Source organism: Panicum virgatum, chromosome 6K (assembly GCF_016808335.1).
Source record: "Panicum virgatum strain AP13 chromosome 6K, P.virgatum_v5, whole genome shotgun sequence".
NCBI classification, from domain to species: Eukaryota; Viridiplantae; Streptophyta; class Magnoliopsida; order Poales; family Poaceae; genus Panicum; species Panicum virgatum.
In genome coordinates this window covers 12,846,668-12,873,825 of record NC_053141.1, presented here as the reverse complement: position 1 = coordinate 12,873,825, position 27,158 = coordinate 12,846,668, and the positions used below count along the sequence as shown (strand labels likewise).

The 27,158-nt window shown below is 42.1% G+C and overlaps 1 protein-coding gene and 1 long non-coding RNA gene across 2 annotated transcripts; both read left to right on the top strand.

The window, feature by feature from the left end:
* Positions 1 to 4,110: 4,110 nt before the first annotated feature.
* On the top strand, positions 4,111 to 5,835 carry LOC120711812. The gene is made up of 2 exons (XR_005690492.1): positions 4,111 to 4,638; positions 5,248 to 5,835. It is a non-coding gene; the product is annotated as an uncharacterized LOC120711812 (long non-coding RNA).
* A 10,583-nt stretch (positions 5,836 to 16,418) lies between these two features.
* On the top strand, positions 16,419 to 18,087 carry LOC120713927 (putative disease resistance protein RGA3). The gene has a single exon (XM_039999885.1). It carries the CDS (start codon positions 16,449 to 16,451, stop codon positions 17,937 to 17,939), a length of 1,491 nt encoding a protein of 496 aa, XP_039855819.1. The 5' UTR covers positions 16,419 to 16,448; the 3' UTR covers positions 17,940 to 18,087.
* The last annotated feature ends 9,071 nt before the right edge of the window (positions 18,088 to 27,158 follow it).

Genomic DNA, 27,158 nt, shown 5'->3' with positions numbered 1-27,158 from the left:
ATATATTATTATAGGTGCCGACTGAGACATGTTACAATCATTTGTTATGTTATTGTCGTACAAATCTGTTCTTTCACCCTTCCAACTTAAATACCTTTCAATGCTTTTACTCGCTACATTTTAGGCAATAGGCAGTTCACATCGTCTACAAATACCATAAAGGATCTTCTATTTTATTAAATGGTGGACCTCACCTTCGTTGCCCATCCACTTAACCATTTTTCCTAGTCGTCGTCGGACAGACGAGCTACGCATGTCTAGTTATAGCAATTTCAAAACCGGACACCTATTTTCTAAAGAAAGAAATCACAAAAACGATGCATATCGAACTTTAGGTGCGAACCAGTTGGCTCTTGGCTGACTGAAAGTGACTCCGAAAGTTGTAAGAAAGGCATGCGGAGTATAATTCCTAGGATGTGTGGCACAGAACAGAAAGACAGTAAAAATACTTTGCAAGTGGGATTAGCTTTCCCATTATCCCGTATGAGGGCATTGTATATTCTGAACGCAAAGACTTGCATCAACCCGTAAGAGATTACAGATCATCAGCATTTTATCAATTGCATCGTCTCACGATCTGTGTTAGGGGCTTGCTCTTGCCCTGGAAACTGCGATGCCGTAGAAGCTGAGTTGCTTACAGCAACACTGAAAGCTACATTACTAGTTCTTGTAATGTGCTTTATCTAGAAACAAGGAAAATCATTTCCGTCCATTTCTCTGGAGGATTGGCATGTTCTTGTTGTTACAGGTTTGGTCGCATCACTTGGCGAAATTAATTTGCAGTAGTCTTTACTCTCTTAGCTACTAGTCAGTAGTCACTACTATTTAACCTTCTCAAGCACTCAGTGTTCAAGTGGACCTCACTTTCACCGGTCGGTCGGCAATCCAACTACAAATAAAACGGTTTACATCGCTCTCATGAGCTTGTCCACGGCATGGCAGAAGCAACTCTGCTTCCACGAAGCTGTGTCATTTATATGATTGTTCTGCTTTACAATCCACCTTTGCCTCTCTCTCTCTCTCTCTCTCTCTCTCTCTCATGAAACTACTGATACAAATTTGCTCATATCATTGTAATCCAAACTCATCATCACACAAAAATTACTCCCTCTGTTTTTATTTAGATGCACTACAAGAAATTTGTTGATCCATGACGAATTTTCGATGATGTTTACGAAAACTGTCATAAACAGATATCATCTATGGCAATTTATAAATTTTCACCACAGAGTTGCAAATAGCCCATATGGGCTCTAATTTGGGCCCAGTATCTGTGACAAGCCTCTGAAATCGTCATAGAATGAAAATAGAAATCGTCATGAACTTGATATCATGCTCAAACAACAATGATGATAAAGAAAATACGTTATAAGCTGTGCCACTTCAACATTTTTTTTGGAAAGAATCACAAGGGAAAAAAAAGAAAAAAAAAGCCGAGAAGCCATAGGGGAAAAAGAAAAAAAAAACCGACCAAAATGCACTACGGGAGACTTCTAATCTAAAAAGAAAACTCACGTAACTTTAACTTCCATAAGGCTGACCTCACCAGTCTCCCTCTCGCCCCCTCCTCACTAGCTGCTGGTACTGCTGGTGCACACGTGGCCCCGCCCCGCCCCCGCCACCTCGGCCCGCCCGCCCGCCACGTAACCCGCCGGCTGCCTCCGCCACAGGCTACTGAGGTCAGCCTAATAATCTTAGGGGTGGGGTGGAGAACACTCGACACGCACGGCAGGCACTATGGCAGCATGCAGATTCAGTGCTCTTTTTTTTTTTTTGGGAACATGCAGATTCAGTGCTCGGCCACTCTTACAGCAGTCCTGCTCTGTGCTCTTATCCCACTTCTGGTCCCACCTTCTCCAAGGCAAAAAGGAAGACAGGAGTCGTCAACGGTGCCGTGTTGGCTGGTGCGAGCGGTTCGCAGCTCCCAATCCAAGTGGTCTGAGACGTTTTACGAGTTATGCAAACGTGGGTCGAATTGAAATTGGGAAGCTCTGAATTCACCTATGAATAATATATTTTTTGGCATTAGAGTTTCTACACATATTTCTTTATATTTGTATATATCTTTTAGCCTAATCTATTCATGGAATGAGTCTGCTTCCTCCAACGGTCTGCAATTTTTTAGCCACCTCCAACATGAGTCTGCTTCCTCCAACGGTCTGCAATTTTTTGGCCCACTCTAACATTTTTTGGGCCGAGCCCACTTCCTCCCACAACCTACAATCGACCAAAAAGCAATAGAAAAATAAAAAACAAAGGTGCGCCGAATGCAGGAATCGAACCTGGAACTTTCCTTTACAAAAGAAGGCACTTACCACTTGACCATCATTACTTTTGTGACAAGTATCCATTTTCAGTATTATTATTTTATATTAAGTGAGATGAAGAACACATATAGAGCTCATTTTCTCTTTTTATCCGGAATTAAAATTTGTAACTGATATTTCTTCCTCGTATGAACTCCAAATTTGATGTTTCTTTTTTCTAAATTTTTTTAAAGCATGGTTTTTCATTTAATAGTGTCTGTTTGCATGTTCATTGCTATTTTCGGAACTTTTTCATATGGCTTATTTTCTTCCACCTAAATGGAGAATTGAAAAAAACATGTTTTTTACATAACAATTGCTAATGTAGCTTAATATTTATTTTTATTATAGCCAACATAAGTTTGTGTCCAAATTTGAGGTGCATACATGTTCAATAATGTTATGATGTACTCAAATTTCAAAGTTTGATTTGAGTTGTATGAAACAATGTGAGAGATCTATCCATTTTGTGAACAATGTATACTCCAATTATCATAAATCTTATGAAACTTTTTTGTCAAGCTTATACATCCATAAAATGATTCTATGCCAATTTACAAAAGTTTTAGACAATTTTTATGTATTATCAATATTATTTTATAATACGATTGTAAATAGAAGTTTGAATTGTCCCTAACAAACAAACGTTGGAAATTTATACCTATTTTTGGATATGAGCTATATTATAATATAATTACTTAAATATATTTATTTGGATTTTTTTAAATATATTTGCAATACATGCAACTCAAATTTTAATTATATTCAATAAACATCCAAAAATTAATTTAAACTACTGAAAATAGTAAGTGAGCTTAAAAATTATCGAAACTTCTAAAACAAAACTTTATATACTCTACTATATATCAAAAATATATTAATATATATAAGGTAATTATTTTTTGGGTGTTACTTTACAATGGTACAATGAAATAAATAATAAAAAAAGAAGATATTAAACGGGCTGTTAAACCAAGCCAGGCCCGATTTATCCCAGCCGTCCATTACCGATGGACGATTCACATTGATCCCCTGTTACATAAAAAAACCGGCCAAGATCAAAACGCTAGCTCCCACCACAAGCCGACTGCGCCCCCTCCTCAGATTCCCCGCCGCTCCCTCTTCTCCCCACTCAGATCCACCCACTGCTGTTATCAAAAAAAAAAAAAAAAGATCCACCCACTGCTCTGGTGGTCCTCCTGTCCCCTTCCTCCACTCCCTTCTTCCCCCGCTTCCCCTGCAAATCGGCACTAAGAGCAACTCTAACAGATTGATCTTCTCCTTTTCCCTTTTCACTTTTTCTTAATATAGGGGATTGATGTTTAAAAAACCTAATCCAACAGATTGATTTTCCATCACCCTTTCCCCTTTATTTTTTCTCAATCCCCAATAATTTCTCTCCAATCCCCAATAGAAAGGGAAGACATCACATCTTCCTTTCCATATAGAAAGGGGGAAAATTAATCTGCTGCAGCACTTCTTCCATATATGTTGAAATTGAGAAAGGGGATTTCCCTATATGGTGAAAAAGGGAAAAAAGGAAAGATCAATCTGTTGGAGTTGCTCTAAGCACGCGGCGGCGCGGAGCTCCCGGGTGTGGGCGCGCGGAGCTCGCAGGGCCCCGACTCGCGGATCTCCGACGCATGCGCCCCCCTCGCCACGTAGGATCTACCGCCGCCATCACCCAATCTGAGGCAGATGCCACCCGCAGCCATGGCGCCGTCGGCCATGCCCCAGGCCTTGTCCAACTCAGGTGCGCGCGCTTCCCAGATCCGGTCAGCTTCGTCTCTCTCTCTCTCTCCATGTGCAGGAGGGAGGCACACATGAGACATGCCAGATGATGAATCCCGTCCGTACTTGCGCTTAGCTGCCAGCAGCGGCGACGACAGCGAGGCGGGAATGTCGCAGAGGTCGCGCTCACGCTTGGCCCCGGCGCGAGGCGACTCCGCGTCCGCCGCCGCCTGCGACTCCTCGGGGACTCCGCCCGCGACGAATCCAAGCTGCAGTACCCGTTCTCCGCCGACGACATGGGTAGATCCCTGGCTCGCTCGCTCGCTCGCCGCCGCCTCCTCGGTGCCCACGCCCGCCTGGCCGGAGCAGCGCACGGAGCCCCGCCTCGCCTCGCCTCCCCCCAACGCCCGCGGCTCCGGATGGCTCCTCGTCATGGATCCTCGTCTGATGGGCATTGAGCAGGCATCCGGGAGGGTGTTGTTCGTGGTGCTGCGAGACCTCCCTTGGAGGCGTGCAGGCCAACCTCGTTGAGATCCTGAGTGAGGGCGACCACGACACGCGGGTCTCCCTCCTAGGCCTCCCATCGCTATCCGTCGCCAAGGTGCCATCATTTCTGCAACATCTAAAATTTTTACATGGTTGACCTGCTGCAATTTTGTTTTGTAGTCTGGATTACATTGTTTAGTTTGCTTTATCTTTGCATATGAACTGGGCCAGCAAACAGAGTACTGCAATGTTTCCCTAATGTCAACCTAATCCATCCACTTCTTGTTCTGTAAATTGCCATCTCGCGAAACTCTGCGGGATTTGTTGTAACTACTCATCTTAACATGGTTCAGTTAATCCGAACCTCAATTGGTAGGTTGCCTCTTAGTTGTCATATCTCGGACTGAGTAACAGGACCGTGAATTCTATATAATAGACATTGACCAGTGAGATAGCAGGCACATTTAATAATTTTCTAATCTTCAGATGCATCTATGCATGAAACAATTTTTACATGGAAAGGCAGTTACCATCAGCCTTCATCATTCACTGTACTTGTATGGTTAAAACCTAAATGCTCGGCAATGTGCAGATATACTTATTGCTCACAGGCTTGATGAATCTTTCTCCTCACCTGCATGTTTTGCTTAAAAAAAATGCTTGCACAGAACACTTGACATTCATGAATGTTGGATCTTTAAAAGATGGCATTGTACCTTTGCAGTTGATGCAAGATGAAGGGTTGTATGCCATAGAGGGATTTCCAGGAGTTTCAGTTTTTCAGGTTTAAATAGTTTCACCTAATTTGCAATTTATTTACATACGAGATCACTTGTTGGTATTATTATTTCAGGGCAACTTGCTTAGGGATGCAGCTTCAGTTAGTTCAGGTATTTGCTCCTCACCATGGATGAGCCATAAAGCCCACTGAAAGAAGAAAGTGTAGCTTTTCAATGTTTAAGTTAAAGCTAAAGTTCCTATCATAATTATCAGCTAGGGTCATTCATTTAGTAATAGGGCCCGTGCGTTGCTACGGGTAATAATATAATAGACCTATATAATACTATTAACTTTTTGTTTCATGGTCAGATAGTTTTGCATACCGATCTCTTTCTCGCTTCCTCTTACGTTCTTTAGGATCTGTGAGTGATGGTTGGTCACCGGATATCATGGGCCCACTATCATTGCTAATGTTGTCGTCATCTGAAAAATAGTATTATTCATTTTTAGTTGCAATATGAGGTGGAATAAACATTTGTAGAAGATAATTGATTAATATTACTTGTGTTGGTGGTGGTGCTTTGGTCATTCATTTGAGTGTGTATCTCATCCGTTCGAAGAAACCATCTGCAAGAAATATGTGTCAGTTCTAGTTCAAATTTAGATGTGATAATGAAATGACATACCTAAGGATGCACCACAAAAGTGTGAATAGATTCATGTCGCAAAGTTATTTGGAAATTCCATATAGGGACCCAATATGTGAACCGATGGATGAAAAAATACAAATAAGAAGCTATCTTATTGGCAGGACTTTCAGATTAAACCAAGCACATAAAAATACGCATGGATCAATCACAAATTTAATCTTTGTATGCTATTTTGAGCTTTTTTCAGAAAGATACATTGTGTATAGAGTATAATCCTATCAGAATGACTGCATTGTAATTTTGTATTTTACTCCCTCCGTTCCAAATTATAAGTCATTTCAAGAATCTTGGAGAGTCAAACCATCTCAAAGTTTGATCAAAATTATAGAGAGAAATATAAAGATTTATGACATCAAATAGGTGCACTATAAAAATATAGCTAACAAAGAATCTAATGATACTTAATTGTTATCATAAATATTATTATCTTGTCATATAAATTTGGTCAAATTTGAAAAAGTTTGACTCTCCAAGATTCTTGGAATGACTTATAATTTGGAACGGAGGGAGTATTTCACATCCTTATTGCCTACAGAAAGGACCTTTTGTGAAAAATATCTTTGGGAAAGGCTGGGGCTATAAAAATGCCAATGAAAAAATCTCTCCTATTACTCTGACAGACTTCTCCTGTGGGTGATTTCTCTTGTATCGATCTGGATCTTTCCTCTCTTCTTTTTTCTAGCGGACGATGTGAAGAGGCACACGCAGCAGAGGAGAATGACGTGGCAACGAGGGGCATGGCGTTGCGCCCGGCAGCTTGCACAGCTTTGCAGGGCACACGTGGATTGACACGGCATGACCGCAGCAAAGATTGCGGTGGTGCTTGCGAGTAGCGATTGATGAGCAAATGAATTGATGATGACGTAGAGGAGACTGGTTAGCTCATTTTTTATTTGACATGATCCGGAGTAGGAGGCGCATCTCTAGTCTCTAGCCACAACTGCCCTGGTGAGTAGAGCTGAAAGCCTGAAACCTTGATCCCTCCACGAAGATGGCATCCTCACTCACCGATAGCATCAAACTGTTTTTCGGTTGCGGCCGGTGAGCTCGTCGCTGGTCTGTGCCGTGTGGAAGCAGAGCGAGAGAGAAGATGGGACTGGATGGGAAGCTTCGCCACCTCAATTAGAGCTTAGTGTCGACTTCTTAAAGGAGAGGGCATTGATTGATGATGGCAGCGATTACTATGGGCAGCGATGGTGATTCATTAAGGCTAGGCTGGGAAGCGTGGACTTGTTTTATATCCACGTGGGCGGTGTTCGAGTCCGGCTCAATTTGCCTTACGGCGCGTGGGATCCTATCGGTGCCCACGGGAGGAACGGACGAACTAAAGGCAGAACCACGAGACGGACGAACTAGAGGTAGAAGGTATGAAGGATTGCTTCCGTGCTTTAGAAATAGGTATAGATATAGATATACTAGCAAGATGCTGTGCGTTGCCACGAGTAATATAAATTCTACCAGAACATATACGAGACCACCAACTTTGTGCTGTGGCCGCACGAGGTATTGATTGTCCAGGTTTGATTGGGATTCCAATTAATTTGTCCGGTTCCAATTATGATTTTGGTATCCGTGTTCCAATGACCCAGCAATCATTGCTTACTTAGAAATTGTATACGGTATTACTTATCAAGTATCAATTCTACATGGTTTCGGACTTTAGGTTCTTCCATGAATCTTTTTATGCAAATTTTCTAGACAACCATTTGTGTGGTTTTGTGCACAACTAACAAACTAACTCACACAATTAATTACCAGACCAATGAGATGATTAATTACCGTGTAATCCACTCCAGCGCATCGTTTTTTCCCCTCCGTGATTATTACTTGCATCGTTTTCTCCCTTGCATGCAGCGTCCGTTAGCCTCCCTCCGTTCCACGCTACGTATGAGCTTTCTTCCTCCTCCAGCTCCGCCCCCGGCGCGCACGAGGCACGAGCCTGTCAAGCTCCGCACGGCCGCCGCTGCGCCCGAACTCGCCGCCGATCTCCGCTACACCGCCGCTGTGCCCGAACTCGCTTTCGATCTCCGCTACGCCGCCGCCACGTAGCTCGGCACAGCCGCCGCCACGTCCGAACTCGCTGTCGATCTCCGCTACGCCGCCGCCGGGCACGAGCCCGTCCAGCTCGTCCCGGTCGCCGCCACGCTCGAACTCGCCGTCGATCTCCGCTACGCCGCCGCCGCACATGAGCCCGTGCAGCTCGTACGTCCTGGCCTCCGCCGCGCCTGAACTCGCCGTCGAGCTCCGCTCCGCCGTCCGCAACGGAGAAGTTTGCCATCGCTGGTGGTCTGCGGCCATATGCAAATTGATTCATATATAATATGTACTCTCTCCTGCTCTGCATGCCGATTGAATTGACTGCGGGATCGAGGCGTCCGCACAATTGCATCGATTGATCTTGACTGCGGGATCGAGGAGTTAGACATAAATATGACATGTATTTCCGTCGTTTTCTCAAAAAATTATACAAGTAAAAAAACCGTAGGGAGTATAAAGGTATTTCGGACTTCGAGTATGACACATGACGGACCAAAAGTCAACATACCGCAGAAACGGTTCGCTCTTTATAAATAGGTATAGATATAGAAAAAACCGGAGGGAGTATAAAGGTATTTCAGACTTCGAGTTCTTTAACACCGGGTCCACCAATCAATGACACATGATGGACCAAAAGTCAATATACTGTAGAAATGGTCCGCTCTTTATAAATATGTATAGATATAGGTATAGATAGACTTGGTGAAAGTTAGTAGAATTTGATTTAGAACAAATCTAATAAGACATCTAAATGAAAACAGAGGGAGTAGTTTATAGACAGTTTTAATTGATTGACGACAGACTCAAAACATTACTTATTAGTTGTGACAGCTGGAGGAACAACTGGCATGGCCTCTTTTTCCTTATATTAGTTACTATGGTCTTTCAGGAAGCTACCGCAGCACTAACTCTTTCCAAAGGTAGAAAAGGGCAAGAAGGCCTCCTACATGCTGTTAAATCAGTAGAGAATGTACACTATAGTAGAAAAGGGCGAAGAGTTGGACGATCCCACTTCGCCACATATAATTGTGAGCACTATGTTTTAACAAAGTTATCTTTGTTCAGCCTTTCTTTTTGGGCAAAATGGAACCTACTGGGGACAATAATTTTGGTTCTTTGAGTTATCCTATGAAGTACTACAATTAATCCAGCTTCTTGCATTGTAGATATGCTATATGCTATCTTGGTCATCATGTACACTTTGTTGCTACTATTAATTAATCATTGCCCCATTTGCCAATTGTATTTAACCAAAAAGATTCTCTTGTTGAAATCAACACGACTCTTCGCGCCACCTTGCTTTATTCGACTTACCTCTGTGTGTCACCTTATTTGTTATCATGTCTGGCTTGCCCTCTGCCCATGCACTTGCTTTACGGCTTGCTGCACAACCGTAGCGCACAACTACGAGTTATATCAAAGAGTTCGTGTTTTGGAGGCAATGTCTTGCCGCGTCTCTTCCTGTGTCTATTCTCAAATTGAGCTGCCGAGGCTCAGCTTACTTCGGTTGATGCCGCAGCCGAATAGACACAGCAGTATACCATTTAATGAAGAGAGATAGTAATTGAGATGAACCAAAAGGATGTAATAAGATGTGTGAAGCTATTGAACACACTGATCATTTTCTTTATTTTTTTAGATGCGGGGCCAGTGACAGTAGTGCTGAATCAGAGACAGCCTCGGATGGCAAAGAAATGCCACTTAATTGTATAGGAGACTTTAGCTGGAGTTGTCTACATGAGATTGTGTGGCGCCGTACTAGCTAGAAACGGCTGGGTATTCTCAAACATCAGGCATATATCCTCCATCAAGGGAATACCTTATAGAGCTTTGGTTTCCTATGGTGGTGGCAAAAGCTTGGAAGGAAGGAAGAACAGATCAAGGAGGAAGCTGCTCGACGAAGATGAGGAAGGCGTGTGTGGATGTACTATGAATCTCAACCAGGAAATTCTATTGGCATGAAGGACGACGTACCAAGCCGCGGGATAACGCTGAGCGTTTGCTGAAGCGCTGAGCTAGTTTGCTGTGTTTAGTGTGGACTGTGGCGGTGGAGTCTTTGTTTCAGGCAGTAACGCCATGAGTGCTGCTGCTTGTATATGCGGCATATATACATTTTCTTCACTAGGACTCAGTAAGTATATCGCTGTCATTCTCGCGACCTTATCCTACATACTCTTGTGCGATTTTGCTTCCAAGATGTACACAACAAATTACTAGCCTTTCATGTTTTATACTAATTATACCACTCATACTGTGATTGCTGAGGCCGGATTTTATTCCTTAATCTAATAAAATACTACTCATACTAGTGGTGGATGCTGAGTAGTTTCTAAATAATAATCTGAACTGTGTTACATTCTAACAGAGAGTGGCGGCCCATATCAGATTTAAATTATACTGCTACAAACATACCTAGTAATCTAGTATGGTAGACCTGCATATTGTATTCTTGTTTGACGGAGTCAGGTAGCTTGCCAGTTATGCGCGCACGTTGTATTCCATTTGCTTGATGGGTATATATATGTGTAGCAGACATAACGTTAGGCCACCATGCGTATATAGAAACTACACAGCAACATCTTGTGCTTCAGCACAGCTAGCCTAATGAGCTCGCTCAGGCAATAAGCAACTCTGGCAAGAGCTGGCGGCTGAACTTTTTCCAACCATACGAGGTACACCTAATCGATTTACTCGCACTGTCTATCTCAAGATTATTTATTACAGTGCTTGAGTTGACTGTTGATTTTTTACTACAGTGCTTGAGTTGACTGTTGATTTTTTACTACAGTGCTTGAGTTGACTGCCATATTCTGATGAATTCTGGCCAGAGTTAGATCTATAAGGTTTTTGGAACCTTTAGAATCAAAATTAGGCTTCCTAACTAGGAGAATATTGTAGTGACTTTCATAAGCTTTCTACGTTGGTTAAAATCATAATTTTTGGATAAGTGGAACTCCATATATGGATTTAAAGTTCAGGTGTACTGTTTTGTTGACAGAGTTTTTCAGTTAAGATTTAACCCTACATTAGGCCATCTTGTTGACCTCTAATGCAAATATGGATAATAGCAAAGTTTTAGATCATGGAATTCTCTATCCTCTGGTGAAATTTTAGAATTTTTGGACAAATATATTTGGAGTTATGGGAATGTGAAGCTTGCTGTACTGATTTTCTAGGCAGATTCAAAGTTCTGTTTTTGACTGCAATTTTGACCATATTAGGGCCATAATAAAAATATGGGTTCTCCATGAAAGTTTTAGGTATTTATCTGTAGTTTTGGAATATCAATTTGTTTGGCACCTCATTCATTGTATAAAAATAGATATGAAAAAGAGAAGCACTGGCGCTCTTCATCGATGTTGGTGACGAGAATTGTTGTTCGTAGGTGCCCCTTTTGGATTGAGGTTTTGGGCATGGAATCACTTTGCATTGCTTTATCTATGTCATTTGGAGTTGTTTTTCTGATACATGAGTGGTTTAGCTGGTGATGTCACTATGAGGCACCTATGACATGTCTACATGCTCGGTAAAGGCAAGTGAACATAGCGGTTGCGTTGCTACAACTTTAACATTCTATTTTTTGCTGCCTCCGCTTATAAAATGCAGCACACATAAGTGATGGTATAACAAATTTGGACATGAATCATAATGATTGGGTGAAATATGAAATGTTGTTGCTAATATAAATCTAGAGGTAACGTGACTTTTTACTTCATCATGGGTGGATAGATAAATGAGGTGGTGTATATGTGACGGATTTTGAATTTATGGCCGGGGATGATTTACATATGACTTATACTTAGTAATTTATCCTATGGTATGTTTTCCTGTGAGTAAAATCTTTGGAATCCTTGAAGGTTTACTAATGAGTGGGCTTGTTATAATAGAGGTTATTATGCTAATCTTGGTGTATAAAAATCTCTGTGGCATTTATGTCTCCTAATGCTATCGTGTGTGGATAAATTGGAGTCTGGATTATGAGCAAGATTCGAAGTAGTATCCTACTATTATTTGGTATATGTGTTCAAATATATGGATTGAATCTTGGGCTGATCGGCTCTACATAGAAATGTTTTTATATGATAGATATGCTTGGGGCTTGGAATATGAAATTATTTTTTATATGTTTAAATTAATAATGGCTACACACTATCCTAATTCTGTTAAAATTAGGGAGATCTATAGATATAATCGTATGAATAACTGTTTGGTTGATGTTTGCAACACATGATCATTCAGTCATTGTTGGTTGATGTTTGCACCATATGAATATTCAAGCGTGGTTGGTTAGTGTTTGAAACATATGATATTGAGTCATGGTTGGTTGATATTTGGAATATATGATTACAGAGTCATGGTTGGTTGGTGTTTGGAACATATAACTATTCAATCATGGTTGGTGTTGTTTATGTTGCGGGAGTACTGTTTGCATTTCTGGTATTAACTATCATGAATTTTTTTCTCCTTCCATCATGGAGTACAGGGTATTTGAATTTGGAGTATATGATACCTGGCTTTGGAGATCCTGTTGCATTGCATTGCACTGCATTACATGTCATTTGGAGTTATGTCGCGAATCTATGGTTGCGACCGTATCGGTACAACATCGTTTATTGGGCATAACGATACAGCCTCATACCTTGTTGAGTATGAAGGCAGGAGTTCATATGCATTCATATGCATACATCATTGGTTTGGCATAAAGGTGCAGCTTCATACCTTGATGGGTATGAAGGCTTCCTGTTCATGTGCATTGATATGCATTTTTGGCTGAATGTTGAGTATGAAGGCAGGAGTTCATATGCATTCATATGCATACATCATTGGTTTGGCATAAAGGTGCAGCTTCATACCTTGATGGGTATGAAGGCTTCCTGTTCATGTGCATTGATATGCATTTTTGGCTGAATGTTGGATATGATGGAGATATAGTATCACATACAAATACTGTGGCCTATGGTGACATGCACTGCGATGTGGCTTGTGAGAGTTGGATATATACCAGATGTGTGCCTCTTACATTCACTGTTTTATGGTATGGATATTTGGATATTGGTGGATATGGTTACCATGGAAATAATTTGATAATGATTCTTCTCCATAGTGATGGGTGTCTTGTATGACTTGAGGGATTATGGATATATTGCACGTGTTGTTCCCTTGGATTCCTTTGCACCTTAATTCGAGTTAAATATCATTGCATTTTATTATTATTATTATATGGTCAACACATTGCTACTTTTGTTTCTAGTTGCTATGGAGACTCGTATGCTATAGTTGTGTTAAGGGTTGCTTACCATCACCGTATATGGATCTCACATTATTCATTATTAGTAGCTCGATATCAAAATAATATTATTTTATCTTTGCTATACTCTTAGTACATCTGGTGATTAGTGGAGCTATCTTCTGATACTTGCTACCTTGTCAAATCATTAATTAATCTATTGTAGTTTAAATAGCTTGTTAAAGTAGTTCACTTGCTGAGATTATTCAATCTCACCCTTGTTTATCCCTCCACAGGTTATCCTTTGAAGCTAGCATGAAGGGAAGTGGGTTAGTTGCACGCCATACACTTCTACATGACCTCATAATGATTTAGAGCATAAGTCTGAGTTTGTTTGATCTTGTAGTAACTTAAATCATATTTGAACATGATTTAGAGTTGTCTTGATGGAGCATCGCACTTTTCATATACATCTATCTATTGTTGCTTCCGCGTTGCTTGTATATAAGTTTTTGCTGCTGAAATTTTAATTTCCAGCATTTGGTAGTGTAGAGTGTAGCATCTCAGGGTTGCATGATACCTGGGATGTTACAGGTTTGAAAAGAGCTTTCAATTAGTAATAGTAGGAAATAAGATGGCATCTGAAATGCAATGAGATAAATTTGAAGACTGAAATCCCAAATCGGCGGAATCAGAACGGCAGATGAAGAGAACCAAAGACAGAGTAAACTGCATCAGACTGAAGAGTCATGCTTCAGATTGAGACCTGGAGAGTATGGAATGAATACCTGCAGACGGCCCGCTCGCCAGCGGAGCAGGTGTCTCCGCTTCGGCGAACTATACTGAGGTTGAGCCGAGCGAGGAAGACGATGAGAAAGATGGTTTGTTTGTCCCTTCTGCTCGCACTGAGCACTGACTGTTCCAACGACATCAGGCGGTGAGCAATCTCGCCACCGATGGAGGAAAGTCAGCCGTCCTGGGCTGGGATGCTGAGCCCCAATCCCCACCCACTTCTTTTTGTTGGACTATTTGGCTTTCTCGAAATGAAGTGGTGTTTGACAAGTGCAAACCAAGAATTCTCTTGCAGGTACTTTTCAGGGGAACGTTCTGGCTCCGGCAGTGGGCGTCGCTATAGCGCCTTGAGGAAGACCAGGAGGTGCTGCGGCAAATTTGCCAATTACTTGAAGGGGCAGCTCTCCAAATCTTCGCTTCCTTTGGATGGTTATCGTCAAGTCAGGTTTCCATTAGTTAAACTGAACTTTGGTGTGCTTTGTTTCGATTGTTGGTTGTGTGACGGGAATTACTCCCAAGAACTATGTAATCTTTTGGTCTGATTCTGCCCTAGGTAGATGAAGCCGGATAGAACACTTTGGTTTATCTAAAATAGGTAAACATGGGGCAGGTTGCACACGAAGGACGATCATTCATTGTTTAGTAAGTTCCCCCGAAGTAGCTGACTGTAACATCTCCATATTTCAGGTTGGACTCCTCCAATGAAGGTAATGCAACGGAGAAGGAATGAGCAGGAATAAGGAATTAAAGACTCCTCCAAAGAAGGTTGGACTCCTCCAAAGACTGTAACATCTCCATATATATTTCAGAAAAGTATCTCCTTAATTTGATCAAAGACTAGCAGCATGGGAGAATAAGGAATTAATGGAAGTGGAGAACCACATGTTGCATGTTGCAAAGCAGCTTGCAGGGAAGTGCATACGTGGTGATGGATCTTGCATTCAGATTACTAACCAATGGCTCCAGAGTCAAGCGATGTACCTTTCTCAGCTCGTTTTGGTTTCAATTTGTTGACAATGAGGGGGATGAAATATAAGAGAATCAGGCAAAGTTGCTAGGGTCAAATATGAAGCACGTGCACTGACTAATCCATTGGACCAACCTTCACGCAGCAAGAATATTTTGTTACAGGGTTTCACAAGTTGTTAATATCTCTATTGTTAGTCTTATGTACCTGCTTAAGTCATCATCTTGTTGTTTGATTCTACCTTGATGTCTTAATGTACACACACTGTTGTTCTTCTCTGAAGTCATAATCGCTACTGATGCAAGATGGTTTGTGAATCAAACAGGCATAGAGGAGTGCATGGTCTTCATTTTTCTTTGACTAAATTTCTCACACATACAGTTCCTTGAGGAGAAATTAGCACAACGACCATTACCTTCATTATCGGTAAGTACGCAACAATCGTTACTTTTTTTTCACCAACTACTGTCTTACCTTTCCAGCATTCAAAGAAACTAATAACAGAATGTTAAGCTGTACCACCAGTCCTCCTGGTAGGTTTGTCTCAGATCCGCATCAGTCGAGTTGAAAACATTAGTGTTTTTTCAGATAAAGAAAAAAAATGTTCCGGCCTCTACACTCACACGTGAGTGTATATCGCCAAGAAAAACATTACAGTGTTAGCAGAGACATTGTTTTTATTTGGCATTTAGAGTTATGGATGTTGGACGAGTACCTCATCTGCAGAATCTTTGCTCGTCTTATAAAGTATGATATTCAATTATGTGTGGATAAATTTTACAATGGTTGAAACAAATGAGGATCATTCATCAGACTGAAATGAACGGCTGAGACATAAGAGGTACTAAGAGGTACATAGAAAATGGTACCAATCAGTACCAAAAAGGTGGGACCCATACCAAAATAAGAAAGGTACTGGGAGAAGGGAGAAGGAACAGAGAAGGTATGTCTGTGTGTCCATATTTCAGTCTGGACTCCACACAAGTAGGTATGCAGCAGAGAAGGGAGAAGGAACAGGTGCTTTTTCATCATGTGAAAACTGATGTCGTGTTGGATCAAATCTCCTTAATTTGATCAATATCAGAAACAGGGGAAGAAATTAAGGATATGGTGTTGCTGACTTTGGCTCACTAAACAAAACCTGTAGGGTCATGAGCTGTACCTATTCTCTGGTGGTACTGGTGATATTTATTTCTTGACAACGTGGGAGAGGAAATGCCATGGAACAATCAGGCAAGGCCAAAAGGAGTTTGAAACGTCAAACATAGTATGCATTGGACAACACTAACCTTTTGTATGACTAGAATTCTACAAGTAATCTCTCTCTCTCTCTCTCTCTCTCTCTCTCTCTCTCTCTCTCTCTCCCCCTCTCCCTCCCTTCAGATATATATCATGCTAATATGCACTGCACGAGCATTGTTCATTGTCGCATCCTCCTCCTGCATTTTCTCTTCCAAAGGAGAGTCTCCCAAATGAATATTCTCCTTACTGCTGTTCTGAACGAGCTGACAACAAGATCCATAAATTTCCTTATCAAAAATAGCTTCAAGCCAACAGCACCGGACATGGAGGACCGCCTCCGCAGGATCCTGCTCCGGGCACAGGTCATCATCGATGAGGCCATAGGACGGCAGATCACAAACCGAGGTGTTCTCGAGCAGCTGGACAAACTCAGAGACTCCATGCACCACGGCTATTACATCCTCGACACCTTCATATACCAATCTCAAAGCGAAAAGGAGACCAAAGGTCAGGTCCTGAGCAACACTTTGTCTCTTTCGAATGTAGTAAATTCTCTACAAGGCTTGTGCTCGTCCAGCAGAAACACACAGATTTCGGAACAGCTGCAAAAGTCGCTTGATGATTTAAGCTCCATGATCATTGATATGGAAGAGATAATTGTGTTCTTGATGAGCTATCCACGCCTATACCGCCAACCTTATAGCATGCATCTCCTGGTGGGAAATTGCATGTTTGGGCGCCATATGGAAATGGAACTTGTCATCAGCTTCCTATTGCACACACAACCTCATGCTCCTAAAGAACTAGAGGTCCTGCCCATCGTTGGTCCCGGTAAAGTTGGCAAGAGTACCCTTGTTGCTCATGTTTGTGAAGATGCAAGGGTCCGTAACCATTTTTCAGAAATACTTTTCTTGCACGGGCATGACCTCACAGGTGTTGACCTTGCTGCGCTCAAAGAAGGATATGTAATGGAACATCAAAATCCTGGATCAAATTCAAACAAAGAGGGAAGAAGATTACTTATTGTTGTTGATTTAGTTGGCACTCTCACCGAAGATGTATGGAACAGGTTGTATTCTGCTTCTATACAACATGCACCAAGCGGTAGTAAAATCATTATCACAAGCCGGTCTGATGAAATCATAAAGTTTGGAACAACCCGGACACTAAGTCTGAAGTATCTGTCCCATGAAGCATATTGGTATTTCTTTAAGATGCTCACATTTGGAAGCATGGATCCTGAGATGCATCCGAGGCTTGCCCGCATGGCTATGGAGATAGCCAGGATGATGAACGGGTGCTTCATTAGTGCAAATGTGGTCGGTTGTTTGCTGAGGGACAACATTGATTTCCACTTTTGGTACAAGGTTTTGGCCTTTTTGAGTGGAATGATCAAGAAGCATATCTCTAAATTTGGTGTGCATCCATTTGATCTTCTAAATGGGAAAAAGCCTACACATCTTGGGAGAATGTTTATACCTTCTGAAGATTTCGTGCTTCATTATGACTACCAACGCTCTTCACAAGATGATGTTCCGAAGATAAGAATCCAAGATGTGATTTATGGAAGTGTTAAGGCTGAAGGGACATTTGAGGCCCTAGGATGGAGGTCTCGAATACCGCCCTACCATAGCTATGTAGCTGTATGTGAGATTCGAGGGCTAAAAACTGCGGGTGCAAAGAGGAAGCGTCCTATGAAAAATGGAGTCACGCTTTATTAATTTTTCTGTTACTGTGGTTATGTATGTAGGCATGTAGTGATTATGTTTTAATGGGGTCACAAGTCACAACATTGTCATGACTTGATCTTACAGGTTACAAAATTGCCAAACTGTACTACTACGTTGTCGTGTATAAAGTTTGTTTATTGTTGACAGAATAATCATGGTGTTCTCCCAAAAGAAAACAGAGAATACTGCATAATGTTGAGGCATTATTGATTTTTCATGATGTAATTGTTGATGCTAATCTGGTCAACACATCGATGCGCTAGCACGCGCGGATCGCAAATGATCAACACCAGTGAGCTTCAGACGGCGACCGGTCAGACCGGTCACGCCAACTGGTCAGACCGGTTGGACGCAGAAAACCCGCGAAGACCTAGAACCTCAAGCTCGGGATGGACCCCATCAGAGCTCGAAGATCTAAGGTTGTCTTGAGGGTGGCAGGCCACCCAAGACGCCCTCGAACAACGTAGAGATGCAAGAAGAACAACAAAGGGGTTGAAAAAGCTAGGTTTTGAGAAAAAGAGTAAAAGAGATTGTATTGATTCGATTGTGGTTAGAAAACCCTCAATCGGCCGTAGCCTTTATATTTATAAGCCGGGGAGGACATACCCCTTCTAAATCGGGTTACAAAAAGACTCCAAATTACAAATCTATCTCGACTCGGACTAAACAGACATAGACCGGGCTGACCGGTCAGATCAGTCGGCCGTACCACAGCCTACACCCGGAGTATCCGGACATATATCCAAATATTCATGACCAAAGTTCGGACATCCAGATAATTCCATTGCCCATTCTATACCCCCCCCAAATTTATCCACATCCAATTATCCATAGCCATTGGATAATGGATATGAATTGGAAAAAATTAAAGAATTAAAACCTCAGGCAACACATCCATACAATTTCATGAATTCGAAGGCTCAAAATGCTAAATCAGTTGGAAAAGCATCGAGATTGGGATTGAGTAAGAGCCAAATATACATCAGTTGGAAAACCACCGAGATTGGGAAAAGCACCGAGATTGGGATTGAGGAATTCGGAGAATGGACACTAGCCACAAAAATGACGAAGCGCATCTGACGCATCCTCTGCACCACGGCGCGGCGACAACCGCCGGCAGTGCCGAGGTACTACGAGGTGCCGCTCCCTCCGTCGAACGTGGACGCGGCATGCGGCAAGCACGTGGCCATGATGCTGGACGCATCGTATCTGCGTCCAGCCCGGAGTCCATCTTCCACTTTGTCACCTCCGCGACGGCCTCAAGGTCGACGGCGGAGGAGCTCCCGGGGGAAGGAGACAGCCGTGGTGGCATCCGAGCCTGCTGCACTGGAGCGGAAAGGGGAAGCCTGGGAGGCTGGGACTGGCTCTGGACGCCGGGCGGCCGTGCCCGCTCGAAGAGGTGAGGGAGACAGGCAAGCTCTTGACCACAAGCCACAATCTGACAAGGGGACAGAGAAAAGGGTAGAGACGGGGATACCCTACCCGTACCCTTTCTTTAACAGGAATATCCATATCCTACCATTCTACGAATGGGTATAGCATTTTGTGCCCATCCCCTACCCGTTTCACTGGATGTGGATTTGGGAAATGCGTAAGGGTACCCAACGGCAGCATGATTGGCGATCACTTGCCAAACTTATTGCTTTTTGTCTCGAGAGGTAGAATTGTCTTCCAAACCAGCTCACCAACCTTAAAAGATTTGGCTCTTACCTTCTTGTTGTAAGCTCTAGCCATCCGAAGCATGTCTTCCTCAATTTTCTTCAAAGATTGCAACCACTTGTCGCTCACTTCATCAATATTATCCATCATCAAATCATGATAATCAACAGCGGAAATGTCATTTTGTTTAGCCAATCTATAAGCGTCCAGATTTATCTCAACGTGCAAAACGGCCTCTTGACCATAAACAAGCTCAAAATGAGTAATTTTAGTAGCACCATGTCTAGATATACGATGAGCCCACAATGCTTCAAATAAAACCTCATGCCACCTCCTAGGATTTTCCTCTATCTTTTTCTTGACGAGTTTTTATCAAGATCTTATTACTAGACTCGGCCTGACCATTGGCCCGAGCATAATATGGAGATGAATTAAGTATCTTAATCTTGTAAGATTTGACAAATTCTCGTACCTCTTTCGATATAAATGATGAACCTTGATTCGTCGTCAAAATTTGAGGGATGTGGAACCTATGAATAATATGCTCTGTAATGAATTCAATTATAGCTGGGCATATTACCCAAAACCCGAACTCCGAACCCGAAAAACCCGAGCCTGAAAAACCTGAACACAATTTTGGGTTGCAAGTCATGATACTCAAAATTATTATGGATAATTCAGGTATTAAGCCACGGTACCCGAAAAACCCGAACAACAGCCCAGCCCAAATATTTTCAGTCAGCCCAGCCCACCATCCACCAAGCCTTTTTACCTTGCAGCACAGCTAGTAACCCTACCACCCAGCCCCCACCCCTCACACACGCACCCCAGCCCACTGCCCCCAGCCCCCACTCTCCCGTAGTCCCGTGAGTCTTGCGCACCCGCCCATGATGGTGCCGGCGCATCTCGTCGCGTCGAGCGATTCGACGGCCACCGCCCACCGGCAGCGCGGCGCGAGTGTGCAGTGCAGGCCCCCGGCGTCGCTCTCCTCTCCTTACCCCCAGGAGTCCCGGCTCCTCGACTGCAGGCAAGGCAACTAGCTAGACAAGGATCTGGATCCCTCGCTGGATCCCATCTACAAGCAACCAGTGACCAAGCAAAGGCCATAACGGGGAGGCGTTGATAAAGAAGTACTCGATTGATGTACTCGAGTAAAGAACAGCTGCAGATCTGCAAGTCTTTTTTGATGCCAATACTCGGCTCCTGTTCTCGATGTATATTTTGTTGGCTTTCTTACGTGTGCTTGTTCATAAATTTGGGTTTGCAATTTCTTATTTTGGAAATCTTGTTGCTTTGGATGTGCCGGCAATCAGATTATTTCGGGCAAATTTTCGGGTAACAATTCTAGAAACCCGAAATTTTAAAAATCCGAAAAACCCGACCCGAAATTTTCGGGTTGTCCGAATGCCCACCCATAAACTCAATTACCTCTCTATGTCATATTCTTCAAAGGAACTGCTTCGGTCCACTTAGTGAAATAATCTGTCGCAACGCAACTAACACGAAGCGATGTCCCTTTGAAGAAGGAGGATTAATTTGACCAATGAAATCTGAACCCCGTCCTCTGAAAGGCCAAAGTTTAATGATAGGATGCAACAACACAGCAGGTACCAAGTGAATATTACCAAACCGCTGACATTCTTCACACCCCTTATAGTATCTAAAACAATCCGAAATCATACTTGGCCAATAAAAACCGGCTCTTCTAAACAACCACTTTATTTTAGGAGCCGATTGATGTGTACCACAGATGCCTTAATGAATTTCTCCGATAGCAACACGGGCCTAATCAGTACCCAAACATTTGAGAAGAATATCATCGGTGGTTCGGCAATAAAGCTCATCATCAACCAAAATATATTTAAATGACAAACGCCGAATGTTTCTGTCTGCACCACGACCAGAATCCTTTAAATATGTTATAATAGGCCCTCCAATCTTGTACCATAGCCTCGACCTTTTGATTAGATTTATCGGCTGAACTACAGTTCCCACCACCAGCGACTAGGCTTTAATTTGCATCGGCTTTCTAATGTTGAAATATTTCTTTGCAACATTATAGCCAGATGCTTGCTGAGCCAGAGTGTTAGACTTTTCATTATCTTCCTTTGGAATATGTCGAATCATAAATTCATCAAAACAAGAGATAATGTCAAGGCATTTATCATGATATGCATTCAAAGTTCCATTATAATATTGGCGTTAGATACTTGTTGTACCACCAAAAGTGAATCACCAAAGGCTTCAACATGCTTCACACCCATGGATTGCAAAAATTCCAAGCCAAATAGGAGTGCTTCATATTCAACTTGATTATTTGTGCAAAATTTTTCCAACCGGTTTGAGAATTCAAATATGACACCACTTGGAGAGACAAGAACATTACCAATATCAACTCCTCTCCCATCATCACAAACCGACCCATCAAAATATAATTTCCATGGTTGCAAGTAATATAGTCGACTTCTAAATTATGCTCGTCACTAATCCGATGTTCAACGATAAAGTCTGCTACAATTTGGTCTTTCACAGATTTCAAAGATTCATAGGCCAAATCATACTCCACAAATGCATAAGCCAATTTACCGATTCTTCTACTCAAAATCGGTTTTTGTAACATATGCTTAATAACATCGGCTTGACAAGTGACTATGCAAGCACTAGATAATAAATATTGCATCAATTTAGTACAAGCATAGTATAAGGATAAACACAATTTTTCAATAAATGTATACCTTATTTCCGCATCAGTAAGTCGCCGGCTTATGTATGTAATAATGTATTCTTTTTCTTCGGTCCATTGAGTCAAAACAACACCAATAACTCTATCTTCCGTAGTCACATAAAGGCCTGAAAGGAACCCCTCTCCTAGACACCTTAAGCACTGGCGGTGAAGACAAATAATTCTTGATCTTCTCAAATGACTGTTGTTGTTCTGCCCCACAAGTAATTCGGCTTTATTCTTTAACCGAAGAATAGGAGTAAAAGAATCAATCTTTCCAGACAAGTTAAATATAAATCTTCTCAAATAATTCAACTTGCCTAGAAACTTCTATAAATCTTTCTTGTAAGTAGAAGCCTCAACACGTTTCATGGCTTCAACTCGCTTCGGATCAATCTCTATGCATTTCTCATGAATAATGAAACCTCCAAAAGCACATTTTAGTGGATTCATCTTCAAACCATGCTGACGCATCCTCTCAAGAGCCAACCTCAAATCAGCTAAATGATTATCCAAACCAGCCGATTTAATTACAATATCATCAATATAAACTTCCAATATAACGCCAAGTAAATCATGGAAGATTAAATTTATAGCTCTTTGATAAGTAGCACCCATATTTTTTCAACCCAAAATCCATGATAATCCACTCAAACAAACCAACAAAACTCGGACACTTAACGACCGTTTTAGACATATCTTCTTCGGCCACGAATATTTGATTATAACCAGCATTACCATCAAGAAAATTAATAACATGATGTCTAGAAGCTTCATTGATCAATATATCGGCAAAAGGCATATGATATTCATTTTTAGGAGTAGCTTTATTAAGATCTCTAAAATCAATGCACACTCTAATCTTACCCGAATCTTTTTTCTCAATGGGCACAATATTATAGATCCACTCCGCATATCGACAAGACTGAATAAATCCAGCATTTAATAAATGATTAATTTCTTTTTTATTTCGGTCATACATAACTGGATTAAATCGCTTAGCAGGTTGTTTATAAGGTCTAAAACCGACCTTAATTGGCAGCCGATGCTCAACCAAATCACGACTCAAACCAGGCATCTCAGAGTAACTCCATGCAAAACAATCAACATATTCTTTTAATAAGTTAATCAAATCGGCTTTATATTCAACCGATAAATTTGCATTTACAAAAGTCGGCCTAGGAATAGTTCTGTCTTGAATATCTACCTTTTCTAAAGAATCAGCTGACGTAAAACCCTGACCTAACTTATCCATGTCCTCCAGATCTTCAATGGTCTCGCACATATCATTCGTCCGCGCTCGATAGTGCTCAATTCTCTCTTGTAGCCAGTCTACGTCAGACCGGTCTGACCCGTTGAACTGACCGGTCTGACCGGTTGGCTCTGTGCACCGATTTGATGACCGGTCGGACCGATCTGGACATCCGATCTGACCAGTCTTGCCTGAGTTGCCTATTGCACTCATTTTATTTACAATAATGCAGCCGATTCTCCATCGGCTTCAGAGTAGCAGGTATGAACCCATCCTTGGTGCAACTGATCAGGTCATAATCGGACAAGTCCAAACCCGATAAACACTTGATGTCATCATGCACCCCGAGTGTGTTGGAATCGGCGATTGCAATGAAAGATGAAGTGTCACCATGTACCACTTCAATCTCGTTGCCGATCCATTGAATGAGAATTGATGCAAGATCACTGTTGGCATTTCTTAAGTCGATACCGGATTTGCGAAGACCTCGGCAACGGCCTCAGAAACGCCTGTTGGCGGTCATTAGTGCAATCACTAGAAATGAGGGCGCCGAACCCATCCTAGCAGCTGCACCAAAGGGGTGCCATTCTCGTGGTATAATCTATACGATTATAGATGGATCCGCAAGCGCATGGATATACCGTTGTAGCATTTCACCCAGAGAGTAAGGGTATTATTATTTATTTATTCCCAAAGGATGGCAGTGGTAAAGGTATTATACTTAATGTTAACCATGACATTGTGCCTCAAGCAATAGGCAAAACTCTAACAGGGGTAAGCCAAGATAAAGAAATAAGCAAAGGTAATGTGACACAGCACACAACCACACTCCAAGACGAAGGAATAAAAGAGAGCAACGACAAAAGAAAGGACTAATCTATCCTACGTTAAGTTAGCTGGAGCTTAGGATAGGTTAGGTGTCCTAGTGCTTCTATCCAGAGCTGGGGTCATGTTAGGACATGGTTAGGACTACAGGTGCCAGGAAAATGGGATGGCGGGGAGAAGGTCCCGCACCGGAGTACATCCAGTCCCGTTACCTCTTTGCATGAACTCCTACACCGAACCTGAACGTCGGGGAATACGCTAAACGCAACACAGCTGTTACGCCGGATAGACAGGGCTGTCACCACCTGCCGTCTACCCTAGTCACACCGTGGAGCACGGTCATATCCGAAGGATCCTACATACCCGAGCACCACGATGGTGTATGAAGTCACTACCCTAGCATCTCCGGGTCTCCCACCCTTCGGATGAACAAGTAAAACGCTAGAGCAAGCCCGAAAGCACAACGAACCCCTATTCGTACCCGGATCATCTGGTCTAACCAAGACCTTAGCATAACTCATGAACGAACTAAGCATGGATTGATAAACTATCAAGATAGCAAAGCAACCATGGCATATCTCTATATTATGAATAGAAGTCTTACAAATCGGATACAAAGCCATACCGGGAACCGAGGATTGCTCAACGACCCCGAGGACGTCTTGCTTCGCTAAGGAAAACTAGCCTAGCTCCACTACCTAGCTAAGAGAGCAAGAGAGAGAGAGCCTCCTTGAAGAGAGTGGAATGAGAGGGGGGGTGTGTGTGTGTTGAGAGGGGTGAGAGGGGGCCCTATTTATACTAGTGGAGGTCCGTTTTCCACCAAACGCACATATGGAAGGTGATCAAGTGCCTTGGGGGTGACTCATCCTCGAAGTGCACCTAGACGGGAGCCAGGCTAGGTTCGGCCGACCCCACCTTGGCACCCCTCGTCCTTATCCTCTTCTGGCAGGCTGATGTGTGGGCCCTGATGTCTTTTCTTGTGTGCATTTTGCATGGCGCGCCCGTTTGCTCTGCCAGATGGGCCCTCCTTGTAAGTGTGTGACACCGGTTACGATCTTCTGCGTAGTTGTGTGGCGTCTGGTGCGTGTTTACGTCTTATTTCGCTCTTGCTCATCTGAAATGTACAAAACTAGAAAACAACTATGGAGCAAGGTTAGTGATACAAATATGTTAGTAAGGCGTATAATTTTCCTTTATTATTGAGTCTAGTTGACGGCCGGATTTGGCACTTAAAGACCGTCAACAACTCCCCCAAGCTAGCCCTTTGCTCGTCCCGAGCAAAGTTTTAGACCTAGGTTGTTGATCAGGAGTTGCTACAATGTCGCATTCCTGACTTATGCACAAGGCACAACCGAGTGTTTTTACCTTTATTCTGAATAAGATGGCCTTGTTCGTACCTTTTTACCTTACTCCTGTGGGGCTTATAGCATCATCCTCATCCTTGGCGGTTGAGGGTCAGAACGGCTTGTAGAGTACCATATACCCACTCCTTTGTTCAACCGTCAATCCAGAGGTTTTATAAAGTTTTTGAAAAGAATTTTTGTAAGTTCCTCGGGTGATCTCTCGGATCGCTCAAATGTGTTTCATTCCTCACCAAGGCCTTTTAGTGTGTCTTTCTTTTCCATCCTACTTCTAATGGTTTCTTTTTGGTGGATCTGTAGGTATGGAGGATATGATGACAAACCTGCTTCTCATATTTTGCTAAGTCAAAGACCGGATCCAAAGGAGAAACAAGTCATAAACATTGATCAAGATGTGCAAGTGTGTGGATATTTTTGGAGGATGATGGATGAAACTCCTTTATATGATTTCTCTCTCCTTGTAATATTTTTTTGGTATGGGCTATATTTTCTTTTTGTCATGCCTTGGGGGCATGTGGCATACCTTCTTTGGGTGTGCATCTTTTCTCTCTTTTTTTTTTATGACGTGCCTTGTGGGCATGTGGCATACCTTCTTTAGGTATACATCTTTTATTTCTTTTTTGTATAGCCCATAAATTTCAGGTAACTTGGAGAGAGATAGTCATGGTATGTCATAGAGTTTTATTTGTAGATAGATGGGGCATGTACTTGCTATCTTCCAGTGTAGAAGTATAGCATGTGAGTGGACGTGTACGTGATCTTGATCATGGGCGTATGAAATAATTCTCACAAAGGGTCACAACAATTTGACAAAGCTCAATGAGAAAACAAGTTACATATGAGGAAAGGTTTTTCAAACTTGTAACTCATATGGCTCTGGATGGGAATTGCATATCACCGAGGAACTTTACTGCATTTTTATATTTTTGAAAAGAAATACTCTAGATATCAAGCATCACGTAGGAGAAGATCATAACAACTTTTTTTAGTCATATCATAACCCACAACAATCTAGATTCGGATTCTGCTTTTCGCTACCCACAAGTTTTAAGCTTAAGGTTTTAGCAATTAGCCACCAAACTCAAAATTTAGGCAGAGCACATGGTTCTAATTAGGCATAAGAAAGGAACTAATAGAGAAACTATTCATCATCTCAATAAGGAAAAACTACACATGCTTACTACACATACTGGAAAGCAAGTAAATATTTTTTTTGGGTTTTTCTAAGTTTTGCTAATTTTTATTTGATTTTAGTTATGCAATTTTTTATGGATTTTCATAATTTTGTAAATTTTTGTGTTCTCATGGGGATAGAGTTTGATACAAATTACCTCTCATGGGGTCCTGTCAAACCCGGTGCCACGGGACTGTTCATAGGCATAGAATGTTCT